General features: G+C 37.9%; 1 protein-coding gene across 1 annotated transcript in view; it reads left to right on the top strand.

Moving 5' to 3' along the window:
• Positions 1-15,304, top strand: part of KL (klotho) — a 46,403-nt gene that overhangs the window by 23,418 nt on the left and 7,681 nt on the right. The window contains exons 3-4 of the mRNA XM_038574487.1: positions 12,248-12,758; positions 13,734-14,002. Of these exons, the coding sequence (XP_038430415.1) occupies positions 12,248-12,758; positions 13,734-14,002 (780 nt within the window). The remainder of the gene's footprint in view (positions 1-12,247; positions 12,759-13,733; positions 14,003-15,304) is intronic.

Below are 15,304 nucleotides of genomic sequence, written 5' to 3'. Positions count from 1 at the left end.
AACTAGGTGGATTCTGGTCACAAGCCGGATATTTTGCTAACAACCTAGCATCAGTGACTTGGACAGATTTTTATGGCAGCATGATTTAGTATTAAATAGAATGAATTAACTGAGGTTGATTAGTTGTATACAGATAAATGAAGCAAGAAACTTAATCTCTGATTTATTGTTATATTTACTCTGAGTTATGAAATATTTTTTACTTCATTTGAAGGAAGTTTACACTTATGAATATGGCCTTTTATGGAACCTACTTTGGAAAAATCCAGACAAAATGATTATAGATAACAACATTCCAAAATCACACCATGATTTAAAAACTCAACCTTGGCCTTTGTCTTGCCTAACTGTAAAAGCATACCTTTACCTGAGTGAGGTCTTACGAATCTCAAATTTGAGTATATGTGCATCTAGGAATTCCATATTTGCAAATTATCAAACCCAACTAAAACTAGGTTAAGGGAGAAAAAGGATTGTATTAGAAGGACATGGATAATTCAAAGAATTGGAAAACAACTCCAGGGACTTCAGGGATTGGACTTGCAGGTAATTATTACCATTGTGGGGTGGGGGAGGGGGCAACCTCTCTCTCTCTCTCTCCCCCCATCCCCCCCCCTCCTTCGTGTGTGCATGCAGTTGGATATTCTTGTCTTTTTTACAGAGGGGGTCATCCCATGCCAACAAGTCCAGATTTATTCCAGAGGCAGGATAGACCCTTGCCTCTACTACAGCAGAAAAATTTCAGGGAGGATCTCTCATTGGTCTGCCTTGGTTTATTCATCTTAAAGTTGAAATTGACTCTTGTCCTATGTCTATTTATTCTGTATATTTACATAAATTAGGTAGTACTGCACATGCGTTATCTGTAGCTGACTATAATTTATTAAAATTATTGATGATCATTTGTAGCTAACAACTTTTTCCATTTAATCTCTTAGTCATGGATTATTTCAATGAATCCTTATTGTTGTCCCTTTAGATCGTTTCACCTCATCTAGGGACTATGTCTGGCACATAGTAGCTACTCAATAAATATTTGCCTGAAAGAATAAATAAATAATCTCATTGTGAGATGTTCAGGTTGTTTCTATTCAACTCTCATTGGTAGAGTATACGGTCTTCGTGAAGAGAGACTAATTTATGAAGAACCATGACAAAGTATGGTATCCGACTACATATGTTCAGGGTGTGGTAGGAAAGGAATGTCTACATGCATCTGGGGAGCCAAACGAATCTTCACAGAGGATATGAGAATGGAGCCAAATTTGGAAGGAGTGGACACTTACAGAGTAACTGGGGAAAATAGCACCAAGAGTAAGCAGGGTTAATTATGGACTCTTTTTGAAGAAACACATCTAGAACAGAAGGCAGGGAAGGCTATAAGATAATGAAGGAAAAGTAGAACGTCATTTCAGGATTGATGGATTCTCATCCAAGGGACAGCCCTGTGTGAGAGCTTTCAAGAAATTGACTCCTCTATGGTAAAAGAGTTGGGTTGGGAAGTGATGAGATATGAAACTCGTTTGGGTGTGAAACTGTACTAGTTTTTCCTCTTAACTTTCGAGAGGCATGAGGCTTGGTGCTCAGAGTTGAAATTCTACATATTGACTTTGCTAAGAAGTCTGCAGTAAAGGCAAACAAGGTCAGCTGCTGCCTGCTTCCATACATCTGTCTGACTGGGTGTCAGGGGAGGTGGATGTGAGGCTCTGGGTGTAGGTTGGGGCCCAGATGATGGAGACAGGTCCTGGATGATGTTTGGAGAGCTGTGCCCAGAGACTACTGGTTACGGTATTCTTATGCATAGAAAATTATAGATGGCTTTGTTTTGGAGATTATTCTTGTACTCTTTTAGATGGTTGTTTATAAAGGCTGCTTGAAATTCTATCTGAAAGAACTGCAGTTTATAATCTACAGAGCTGTGCTGATAGAAATAAGATGGTTAACTTGGTCTACAAACAGGAACATTGGGTAGTTGGCATACTTGTGTAACAGCTCAAGGTGGCAGTGACTGAAGAAAGTCCTTGGACATGTAATATAGATTTGAAATTTGTTTAGTCCTTTGACCTTTCTTAAAAGAATGTATCTTCAATTTAGAACCAGACAACACCTTGAGGTCTCTTTTTTGGTAGGGAGTAGATACAAATTAGCTGTTTGAATTATTTTTTGCTTATGGGCTGCATTTCGGTTCTTTAACTATTGGTCTCAATTTAATTAAGATTATTTGTAGGATTAAATTAATCCTTTAAGAATTATTCCATTTCATTTAAAGAAAAATCTAAGGAATGATAGCCAGAAGAAACCCTTTTCAGTGTAACCTCTGAAATGTATTTGAATGATGGTTAATATCATCCATGTCTTCTCCAGCTTTCCATTCATCCACTCAGCCACCAACCAGGCATCTTCCCTGAGGTATCAGACCCACAACCCAAACAGAACTTGATCACTCTCGTTCACCAATCCCTTACTGGTTGCTTTCTATGTTGTCCTTGATTCTTTCCCTGCCTTGAAAGTCATGTATAATTCAGCAGCAAGTTTAGCTGATTCCACCTTCAATGATAGCCTAAATCTGGCCACTTCTCACTATCTCCTTTGGACCAAACCAACATCATCTTTTGCCTGGACCAACACAATAACTGCCTAACTGGTTCCCTTGCTCCTGTCTTGCCCTCCTGGAGTCAGTTTGCCACATAGCAGCCAGTGATCTTTTAAAAATCATAAATCACATTGCTACCACACTTGAATAATAAACTTACCCAGCCAGGCCAGTCACAATTATAAGTGCTTTTTATATACTGATTTATTTATTTATTTATTGATTTATTTATTATTACTGACATATTTAATCCCCGAAAGAATATGAATGTGCTATTCTTGTCCTTATTATATATATATTATATATATTATATATTTTATATATATATTATTGGTATTTATATATATATTATATTGGGATTCTGTTGGGATGATGGGGAATCTAGGAATCAGTTTGGGGAGGATATATAACTTCCAGTGTTGAATCTTCCAATCCATAAACATGGTATCTCCCCTATCCAAACTTGTACCAGAGGTCTTAGCTTAAACAATAAAGAAATAATACAACAAAAGGCAGAATTGAACATTAAAAAACGGTATCTTTCTCCTTTTTCTCTTTCTTCTTCAGCCACTTTGGTAATTTGTGTATTTCCAGGAATTTGTTCATTTCATCTAGGTTATCTTATTTGTTGGCATACAACTTTTATGGTATTCTCTGATAATCCTCCTATTATGGAAGTAGATATACAGAAAAGATCAGTAGTAATATCCCTACTTTTGTTTCTGATTTTAGTAATTTGAGTCTTCTATTTTTCTTAGTCTAGATAACTTGTCAGATAATTGCCTAGATATCTTGTCTATCTTTATATCTACTCTAATCTTTATTATTTCCCTTTTTCTGCCAGCTGTAGGTTTATTTCGCTCTTTTTTTTTTTTTTTTTTTTTTCTGTTTTCTTAAGGTGGAAGGTTAAGTTCTTGATTTGAGGTATTTCTTTTTTAATGTGGTCACTTACAGGTATAAAATTTCCTCTAAGTGCTACTTTTGTTGCATCCCAAAAGTCTTGGCATGTTGTGGTTTGATTTTTATTTCTCTCTGAGTATTTTCTAATGTTCCCTGTGATTTCTCCTTTGACCCACTCATTTTTAAGAATGTGTTCTTTAATTTCCACATATTTGTGAATGCTACTGATTTTTCATTTCACTGTGGTTAGAGAAGATACTTTTAAAATTTATTAAGGATCTCTTTAGGAACTGCCTGCCTCCTTTACTTTCTATATGGTTTGCCACATTCTTGCCAGACCTCAGGCTTTTAAAATTTATTAAAAATTCTTTTCGGGGGGCAGCCCGGGTGGCTTAGCGGTTTAGCGCCTTCAGCCCAGGGCCTGATCCTGGAGACCCGGGATCGAGTCCCATGTCAGGCTCCCTGCATGGAGCATGCTTCTCCCTCTGCCTGTGTCTCTGCCCGCCCCCCCCCCCTTTGTGTGTGTCTCTTGTGAATAAATAAATAAAATCTTAAAAAAAGAAAAAAGAATTCTTTTGGGTCCTCACATATGGTCAATTCTGGGGAATGTCTCATGTCTTTCTGTTTTTGTTGGGTGGGCTGTTCTGTATGTCCGTTAGTTCTGACTTATAGTAATGTCCAAGGCTTCTGTTTTCTTGTTGACCTGCTGTCTAGATTTTCTAGCCACTATTGAAAGTGGAGTATTGAAGTCTGCAACAATTATTATTGAATTATGTATCTCTCCTTCAGTTCTATCAATTTTTGCTTTATTAATTTTGTTCTCCTGTTAGTGTGCATATGTTTATAACTGCTATAAATTCTTGATGGACTGACCCTCTTCCCATAGGTCATGTTTTTCTCTGTCTCTTGCAACAATTTTTTTAAAGATTTTATTTATTTATTCATGAGAGACACACAGAGAAGAGAGAGGCAGAGACATAGGCAGAGGCAGAAGAAGACTCCCTGCAGGGAGCCCGATGTGGGACTCGATCCCAGATGCTGGGATCATGACCTGAGCCAAAAGCAGACACTTAACCACTGAGCCACCCAGGCATCCTTCTTGCAATAATTTTTTACTGAAAAGTATAGTTTGACTATATTAGTATGGCTACCCCGTCTCTCTTTTGGTTCATTAAATATTGTGTGTTTGATCTCCAATTCTTTCAAGGATTTTTGCATATATATTTCAGGGATATTTGGTTTCTAATTTTCTTTTCCTATATTTTTTGGCAGATTTTTGTATCACTGTTATACTAATTTCATAGATTGAATTGAGAATAGTCTGTCTTCTATTTTCTAAATGAGTTTTTGTGGAATTGGTGGGCTTTTATTTCCCCTTAAATGTTTGCTAGAACTCACTAGTGAGATTATCTGGGTTTACAATTTTCTTTATTGAAAGATTTTTGATCATGAATTTGATTTCTTTGCCTGATATAGATAAATTATGAGTTTCTTTATCTTCTTATGTCAGGTTTGAGTAGTTGTATTTTTCATGGAATTTGTGCATTTTATGGCTACATTGTCAAATTTTTTTCATAAAGTTGCTCATAATATTTTCTTTTTATCCTGCTAGTGTCTGAATATTTGCAGGGCTAACTCCTGTTTTCTTATATTGTTATTTGTATTTTCTAGATTTTTTTTCTTCCTAAGCCATAGCAGGTTTGTAAGAATTTTATTACTATCTTAAAGAAACAACATTGCTTTTGTTAATTTTCTCTACTGATTTTCTATTTCATTCATTTTAGCTTTTATCTTATGTCCTTGCTTCTAATTACTCTGGTTTTAATCTGCTCTTCTGTTTTCTAACTTCTAAAGGTGGAAACTTTGGTCCTTGAGATTTAGATCACTCTCTTTTTGTAATATTAATATTTAAAGCAATGAATTTCCCCTTAAGTTCTGTTTTAGCTGCACCTTACAAATTTCGATTTGATGGTTTTACTATCTTTCGATTTGATGTTTTACTAAAACATTAGAATGTTTTCTAATGCCCCTTTTGATCTATTCTTTGACCTATAGGTTATTCAGAGGTTTATGTTTACTTTGCAAATATTTGGTGGATTTTCTACAAATACATTTTTTTATTTTTAAATTTATTTCCATTCTGATCACAGTACATTCTTTTTAAGATTTTAACATATTGATCTTCTTGAAATTTATTTTATGGTCCAGGATATGGTTTATATTCATAAACATGTCATGTATACTTGAAAATATTGTTTAGTGTAGTGTTGATATAAATGTCAATGAGGGCTGGTTTACAGTATTCTTTTGGCAGTCTGTGTACTTACTGATGTTTTTTGCTATTCAATCAATTAGTGAGAGAGGAGTTGAAATCTCCAACAGTAATTCTTGATTTATTTATTTTTAAAATTCTCTGAGTTTTTGTTTTGTGTATTTTAAAGCTCTGATATCAAGGCACTTAGAATTGTATCTTCTTGATGAATATGACCATTTTTTTTTGTTTTTAAATCATTTTTAATTATTAGAAAAAAATTTTGAGATATAATGGATATATAGCATTATATTAATTTCAGGTGTTCAATATTTGTATGTATTGCAAAATGATCAACACAATAAGTCTAGTTAACATCATCACCATACCAAACTGAATTGTTTTTGATCATGAAAGTGGAGAACAATAAGAATGATAGCCTTTCCTGGGAGCACAACTGCATTCTACGTCAGCCCAAGCCTGCTCTCCACAGGATGGTTCACCTGAGCCCTTAGCCTGAGCAGTAGCTATGCTTTCTCCAGGCAGCCTGTAAAACTCAGCCAGCTTGTGAGAGTTCAGCTCCGGGGATGGATCCTAACTGGTTTGAATTCATCATAGTGATATCATTCTTCTTGACAATGATTGGTTCAGTAACTGGTCTTGGCCAATCAGAGCAATTTTTACTGGTAAAGGGTTGGCCAAGCAAACCAAATCATTATGAAATGCCCATCCTTGTCTCTGTAACCCTTCTTGTTTTGAAGTCTATTTCATTAGTAATAGACCCATGCCAGCTTTTTTATGCTTGCCATTTCCATGATATATCTTTTCGCATCCTTTTTCTTTTAATCTGTCTAACCTATCTGAGGCTTTATGCTTGAAGTGTGTTTCTTTTACACAGAACATAGTTGGAACGTACTTTTCAAAATCTAGTTTAACGGTATCTGTCTTTTAGTAGTCATTTTTTGTCTATTTTTATTTGAGTAATTATTAGTAGGATTGATATTTATGCTTATCATCTTGCTGTTTGTTTTCTACTTATCTCATTGGTTTTATTTGTTTCTTTCTTTAGGGATCCTTAAAAAAAATTTGTATTTTTCAGTATTTCACTTTTGTTATTCTATTGGCTTTTAAGGTAAATGTTTAATATATTTTTGTGGTTTCTCTAAAGATTATTCATCGTGATCTAGGTAGATCCTAGTTTACATAGAATTAATATTGTTAATCACACTTGATAAAATTTTCATTTTTATATTGCTGCCTTTTGCCTTCTCAGCTCTGCAATGCTACCATGTGTTGCTTGCTTGGGTTTCATTTTCCTCACCCAGATCTGGAAACTGAACCAAGGCAGGATGCTGAAATGGACATGAAGCCCACTTCCTATGTTTTCCTTCCCTCACTATTTTCAAACTGCCCAATTTGTGTGAAACTTTCCATTGGGCTCTGTGAAGGATACAAATAAGTAAATGACAAGGAGTTATTTAACGTGAAAGAGAATGTTTATATGTGCTATGGAATTCAGAGTATTTCAGCTGACTTCTAAGCTTTAGTGATACTAGCTGATTGGCAGAAAGGAATAGGAGATTGATTTTTTTCCCCTTGTTTTTTCAGAATGTAGATTTCACATTCAACACTGAGGCTGGGAAGGAAGTGAAGAGGATATCACACACCAGTGTCTTATGTCCCAAAATGGATCACTAGTACATTTTGAGACAATACAGTATTATTCTCAGAGGCCAAATTCCTTCTAATTTATTTTCTTAATGGTGTGTGCCTAAAAGCTCTCTGTCTTTCAAGGTCTCAGAAATAAAATACAACCAGGATATCTTATGAAAGAGTTTTCCTATTCTGGACCAGAAAAATGTTTGCTGCTGTCCCAAACTCTGATCTGGTTCTTACTTCCAGCCTTCATTCCTCCATATATATTTATTATACTTATTCTGCACCCAGACATTTTTAGAATCTGAGATAAAAGACCCAGTCAGTGCCTTGAAAATACCTACAATATAGATACTTAAGTGAATGCAAGACAATTTGGTGAAGATCTTTGACAGAGGCCAGCCATGGAGACACATGGAATGGACACCGAAGGGCAGAGAGAGGGAAGAAGTCAGGGAGGACTTCTCAGAAAGGTGATGCTTGAGCTGAGGTTTGAAGTGAGGTGAGGCTGGAGTTACCAGGGATAGGAAAACTTGGGAGAGCTGTACCTATGAAGGCATGAAAGCCTAGGGGATTTCAGACCTTCGTGGAAGGTTCAATGTGCCTAGGACTCAGGATCTGAAGCAGAGAACAACAGAGAACAGTTAGGCAGAGATTATTTAGATCATGGCTTTCAGATAACCATCATGGACAGTTCAGCAGGGTCATCTGTGCAGCTCCTATGAGCTATTTTCCTTTCTTTAATTTTAAGGTTTTTTCTTACCTCTAAAGCAATACATGTATATGGTAGGAAATGAAAAATATAGATAAGCAAATTTAAGAGAATTATACCACCCACAATCCTGCTACAAACCTCTTTTAACAACTTATAAATAATTCCAGATTTTTATGTACGTGTTTTTCTTTAATTGAAAAAAACACTGTTAAACTCTACGTACTGCTTTGTAACCTGCTTTTCTGTTCAGTCAGTATTTTAGAAATAGTTTTGCCATGTTAATGGATGTTCTTCTGCATTACTTGTAATATCTGAATGGTAGTATATCTTTAGTAATACCATAATGTGTTAAAACTGCATATATGAGTGTGAATATATTTGAATATTGGGCATTTCTATCGTTTTTAGTATTTTGCAATCAGAAATAGTATGAAGGTGAACATTCTTAGGCACACCCGTAATTACTTCCCTGAGTGCTTGTCAATAGCTTTATTAAATCTCAATTCTTGAAATGACAGTTTTGAAATGTAAGATTAACACACCTGGAATAATTAGAAAGCAATGCAAAAAAACAAATATAACCATTTTCCCCTTAATCATCCTTTGTTGTTGCTATGCTCTAAGTGGTGACCCTCCTACACCTGGCCTTATAGTAGTCGATTACTTAAATCTACCATCTGAAAATGGAATGAAGCAGGGTTCAGTTCAGTTCAACAGACACGTGCCAGGGAGGGGATGAGGGAACACACAGGGAGCATAGTCTGGGCAGGGAGGCATCATTACCTACAGTAGGTGATCCAAGAGAGGTATGGCTGAGACTTGGAGGGCACCCAGAAGAGGGATGCACAGCCCTCAATGTGGGTAGGATGTGGCAGGCAGGATGTGGTGGGAGTTGGGGAACTTCCTGGAGCAGATGCCCCTCATGGGATAACCACCAAGTTGAGTTGCTATGGTGAACAGTCAAGTAACTGATAAATAGGGGGTTGGGGGTGGGGTGAGTGCTTAAGGCAAGTGATATCCAAGACACTTTGTATATTAGTTTGGGTTCCCCAGAGAAAGTTCACCCTTCCTTCCCCTTTTTGTTCTCTTCAGCTCCTCAAAGCATTGGATGATGCCAACCCGCCTTGATGAGGGTGACCATTACTCAGCCTATCAATTCAAATGCTAATCTCTTCCAGAAAGGCCCTCATAGACACACCCAGAGATACTGTGGTTAAGATTTGCTCGATTAACATTTGTTAAGTGGAGCACAGTGCTGTTTGGTGAGCCTCAGTTCAACAACGGAGAACTTGATATTGAAAAATTTGTGACTCACAGGTCCTGAAGGAGGTATACGGCCCTTAAGGGGCCACTTGGCGGGATCAGGCAGAGCACAGACAAAGATAGAGGCAGGATCTAAATATAGGCCTTTATTAAGGTTCCTAGGTTAGGGCCAGACTGGTCAATTCAAATAAAAAAACAGATTCTGGTAAGTCCCAGGAGGGTCTATGGAAAGAGCCTATAGGTAGAGGGGAGGGAGGGGGCTTGTGGATCACAAGCGCTATTCAGGAGGTCATGTCAGGATCTTACATTTGCCTGTGACCCTGCAGGCTGCTGTCTAGGGCATGCACACGTAGGAGGGGCTAGTGTCAGTTTAAGGTCCCTTAAGTCCCTTGGCCCAACAAAATGGATGCTGAGGCAGCATTACTGTGGTGCAGCTTAGCTAAACCCTTGACAAATGTTTGACCAGCTATCTGGGGAGTCCCTCAGCCCAATCAAGTTGACACATAAAATTAATCATCAACTTCCCAATGCTGCAAATTTACACTTCTCTAAAATAATCAACTACTTCATAGACACTTTTACTTGCATCCTATCATTTCATCTTCATCATGTCCCTGCAAGAGAATACCTTCTATTCCTATTTGTACAGAAGTAACTGAGGTTCACACTGCTAATGGATGCAGGAGTTTTGATCCAAACCTAAGTCTCTTCTAATCCAATCCCTTGATGGTATCACTACATAACTTGGCTGTACTTAAGCTGAATTCCATAGCAGGTGGTATTCTATGCTTTATGGGCTAAGCTTTCCTTTTTTGGCCTGCTCAACCTTTAGGTAGAGAAGGAATAAGCATTCATGGAGACCTTCCCATGTTCAAACTCTGTGTTAGGTGTTCTATGTAGATTATTTAGTCCTCATAACATCCCTGTGGGAGACACAAGGAAGTTAGCCTCACCTGACCAGGTTATGTAACACGGTTAAAGGCACACACAAAAAAGTAATGGAGCAGGAATTTTATCTGACATTAAAGACTGTGTGTACACTACCATGTGGCCAGGGCATTCATTTCCTCGCCAGACCTCCTCTGCGTGGTGTCAAAGTATCCAAGGTTAGAGGAATGGTGCATTAGTGTAGGCCATTCTGTTGTATGACTCCCACTTCAGCTACCTGCCAAACTGGCCCAGATTAGGAAGTTCTCGGGTTGCTTTCACTCCTGCCTGGCTTCTTAGATTCTCCATCACGATATTTGTTCTATTGAGCATGTCTGTTAAATTTAAGACATAAGTGTCTATGGGCCTCAATGGACCTAGTTAAGAAAATGCTGTGGTCTAATATCCTGAGGACTAGCCTAAGCTGCTCCCTTCCTTTTCTGCTTAACTGTTAAATGGCATTGGTGAGATTTCTTGACAATGGTGAAGAGACTGATCAGGTGGTACAGGTGAGGAAGATAGAGGTGGGAGACGTCACAGAGCCAGCAACCTAGCCCAACTGAGCTCCAGTTTTCTTGAACCACGTGGGCAAATGCCACTATTCTTCTGATTCACTTTTTATTCTTCATTTCCTTTTTAGCATATGGGTAGCTGCTTCAGGTCATGAAAAAAAATATATTCAGTGGAATGAAACACAGTAGATATTTACTAAGAAACTAAAAATGAAAGTTAGATGTAAACTGTTTTATTCCACTGAAATATTTGGCTGAACTCATAAGAACAGTGATGAGATCATTCTTGGACACCTGCACTGAAATGAACCATGAGAAGAATATTTAGGAGAAATGAAGAGGATATCTGACATACTGAGTGAATGAGCTTCTTAGGCCCAGGGAGTGGGATGAAATTGGCATGATCATTTTGGAGTATATGAGTCAAACAGAGAATTGGAATGGGGTTTTCAGGGAGGTTACATTAGGGGAGTAAAAGGCTGATAAACAACTCTTGTATTTGTAGAAAAATAACGGGAGTAAATCAACAAATTCTAAAGTGAAGAGAAACTTGATTCAAGCAAGGGAGGAAAAACCCTGCAATCCTCACTAGTCTTTGTAAATAAAAGGAAAACAAGTAAAAATAAGATACCAGAAGTCAGTTGGATTTTACAGGAGTATAAAGTTAATCTTAAGGAAGCAAAGCCCATTTCATTGATGTAGGAAACTCCCAGCTGAGTGCTAACAATGGACATCTGATCTCCCTGAGGCTGTACGTGGGTGATTCTTGCTCTTGGCTCGTACCTTGCACCTGGTGAGAAAACCAGCACTGTCTGAGTTCCAGAGGATGGGCCAAGGTTAGATATTGGAGCTGGTCCTTTAATTTATTGTGCTGATTCTTCTTAGGGAAGAACAAAGGTTGTGGGAACATGTGTTAGAATTTTAGCTGTGAGACATGCACACAAAATATTAAAATGACTCCAACAATTTGAGTCAACTCGAAAACTCCCAGTCTCTTAGGATAAAAATAAATATAATCCTGTTTAGAAAGTCCTGGTGTGATCATAATGTAAGATTGGTTCCTTTCATGAGGCCTATTAATGAAAAATTACAAAATCCAAAGTCAATTAAGTAGTAAGATATTATAACAAATTCTTATTTCATTAACTTTTCAAAGTATGAATAATCACTTTGCATTCAAGACAAGAAATGCACATTTTCCGCTGGCTACCGAAAAACAATGGAAACAATTCTGGTCATGGTAGCAGCTTACTGTGGGCTGACCTAACTCTGAAAATAATTTATTGTTTCCAGGTGACTGTTAAACTCTGTGGGGTTATTCATTAGGTTAGGCTTGATGAGAAACAGATACCAATAGAGTTGGGGATTCAAAAATGTACTATATTTCTTCTCACAATCAGAGAAATTCACCATGGCTTTTCTCTTTATAGGCTCACGCCAAAATCTGGCATCTCTACAATACTTCTTTCCGCCCAACTCAGGGAGGCCAGGTATCCATTGCCCTAAGCTCCCACTGGATCAATCCTCGAAGAATGACCGACCATAGCATCAAAGAATGTCAAAAATCTCTTGACTTTGTACTAGGCTGGTTTGCCAAGCCCATATTTATTGATGGTGACTATCCTGAGAGCATGAAGAATAACCTGTCATCTCTTCTGCCTGTTTTTACTGAATCTGAGAAAAAGTTCATCAAGGGAACAGCTGACTTTTTTGCTCTTTCTTTTGGACCAACTTTGAGTTTTCAACTCTTGGACCCTCATATGAAGTTCCACCAATTAGAATCTCCCAGCCTGAGGCAACTCCTTTCTTGGATTGACCTTGAATATAACCACCCTCAAATATTTATTGTGGAAAATGGCTGGTTTGTCTCAGGGACCACCAAGAGAGATGATGCCAAATATATGTATTACCTCAAAAAATTCATAATGGAAACCTTAAAAGGTAGGACTGGGGGTAAAATTCTAATTTCCTGCCAAAATCCACAGGAAAAACAATCTTTCAGATGATCTGTAATAAACTACATGAATTTATAGTTTTTATAGTTTTTAATCATAATGCAGAAAATCATTTTGGCAATGGCAGGAATGCACTTATATAACATCTTTCTTATTTGGGGCCTTAAATGCATTTTGAAAACTCATTTTGTCAATGAGGAACTTAAATGCATTTTTAAAACTCCTTTGTCAATGAGAAACTGGGTTATGATGTGTGAAGTAACCAGATTTTCAGTTACTACTCTAGATTTTTATTTTTTACTTTTTAAAAAGATGTTATTTATTTATTCATGAGAGACACACAGAGACAGAGACATTGGCAGAGAGAGAAGCAGGCTCCCTACAGGGAGCCCCATGGGACTCAATCCCAGGGCCCCAGGATCATGACCCAAGCCAAAGGCAGATGCTCAACCACTGAGACACCCAGGCACCCCACTACTCTAGATTTTCAGATGGTATTAAGGATTAAGTAAATCCCCTGATATCTAGATCTCTGTGTATATTTTTGGGTTCTTACTATTTGCACTGAATAAAATAATTTTTAAAGAAAAAGGAATGTCAACACTTTCTGAAGAAAACATTCCAGTGGTCGTGCTTTGAAAGGTTTTATTCATTTATTGCAGCAGACACAATGCTAGAATAGAAGATGAAGTAAGACACGTCTCTGGCCCAAAGACCACCTAACAGAAATAAAAATATTTCAAGCAAAAAACATATTGGAGGCCATCCTATTTGTGAAGACACTTATTTCTAGAATTATCCAGGTGTGGCAGCTTTTCATTAGTAAAAAAGGTCATAGGTTTACCAAACACTAAGCATTGTATGTAACTTATTTCCACATATAGTAAACCCCTCAAATGCTCTTGAATTGTGAGTGCCCAGCTAAGGGTCATGTTGTTTTTGTCCTTTCTTCTCTTTGCAGCCATCAGGCTGGATGGGGTGGATGTCATCGGATACACAGCGTGGTCCCTTATGGATGGCTTCGAGTGGCACAGAGGCTACAGCATCAGACGTGGACTCTTCTACGTGGACTTTCTAAGCCAGGATAAGAAACTGTTGCCAAAGTCTTCAGCCTTGTTCTACCAAAAGCTGATAGAGAAAAATGGCTTCCCTCCTTTACCTGAAAATCAGCCCCTAGAAGGGACATTTCCCTGTGACTTTGCTTGGGGAATTGTTGACAACTACATTCAAGTAAGTCAGCTGACAAAACCAATGAGCAGTCTCACCAAGCCCTATCACTAGTAAGTAGTGCTTCCTTCTTAGGTTATCATGGCACATTGTCCATTCTTCAGGCCAAAGGCGGATCCTTAATGAGCATAGTAAGGGCACAGCTTGGAATTTGCACCCTTCTTTCCAAAAACCTTCCTAGCTTTATCTTGCACCTTAAATCAGCCCCAAAGGAAGAACATATTTAAAATATATGACTACTTAAGATCTGAAAAAATATTAAAAAAGATAAAATACTCCCTTTTAACACAGTGGTTTTCACAGTGCTTTTTAAAAGCAGGTGGGTTCTTCCATAAACAAGATGTAACACAGTACCTCAGGTCTCAGTGGAGCCGCTGAGCTTGAGGCAGGAACATCAGGACATCTCTGTCCCCTCCGGAGGCATAGCTGTGCCCTGTTGCACAAGCCCATTGGCAATAAAAACCCTTGCTCCAATGATTCATTGCACAAAATTTCATTTCTGAAACTGGTCATTGAAGTGGTAAGGAAGTTCTTCCAAATGATCCAAATGGTCAGCCAATATTTATTGAGCACTTACTATTTAATTAATCAATATTATTTTTAACTTTCCAATCCTAAAGGGTTTCCTAGAGTTTGATGGAATATTTTAGTAGCATTTATTGGATGTTTAGCATACAAAGCCCTATGTTAACTGCCGGGGGTGCTTCGTCGAGGGGAGTACACACTGAGATGAGTATGGTTGACCCCTGCTTTCAAAAAGGCCTGTTGAGGGAAAATGCTGGATACACAAATAATGGAGTGCACAGAGCAGGGTGCTAAGTGAGCAGGGTGGTGGTAGGGTGTTGCTGACCAATATGAATGTAGAGATCAAGACAGAGACAGAGTTTGGTACCCATGGAGAAGCAATGGTATTTAGCATGTCGGGTGCTTCTAGCCAATTCATTGCTTTGGTAGGAGAGGAAAAATAACTTTCCCTCTACCCTTCTGAGTTCTTAGCTGAGATACCCTATAATTAGAGACAGGTTAACAAGAGAAAAGCAGGAGCACATGGGTGGCTCAGTGGTTGAGTGTCTGCCTTCGGCTCAGAGCTCAAGTCATGATCCTAGGGGTCCTGGGATTGAGTCCTGAATCAGGATCCCTTCAGAGAGCTTGCTTCTCCCTCAGCCTATGTCTCTGTCTCTGTCTGTCTCTTCTCTCTCTGTATCTCTCATAAATAAATAAATAAATAAATTAATAAAATCTTTAAAAATAAAAAAGAAAAGCAAACAGAAGTTTATTAATATGTGTAGCTTACATATACATGGG

The sequence above is a fragment of the Canis lupus genome, chromosome 25 (assembly GCF_011100685.1).
Source record: "Canis lupus familiaris isolate Mischka breed German Shepherd chromosome 25, alternate assembly UU_Cfam_GSD_1.0, whole genome shotgun sequence".
NCBI lineage: Eukaryota > Metazoa > Chordata > Mammalia > Carnivora > Canidae > Canis > Canis lupus.
Note: the sequence above shows the minus strand (reverse complement) of the source record. Positions and strands in the feature narration are given on the sequence as shown.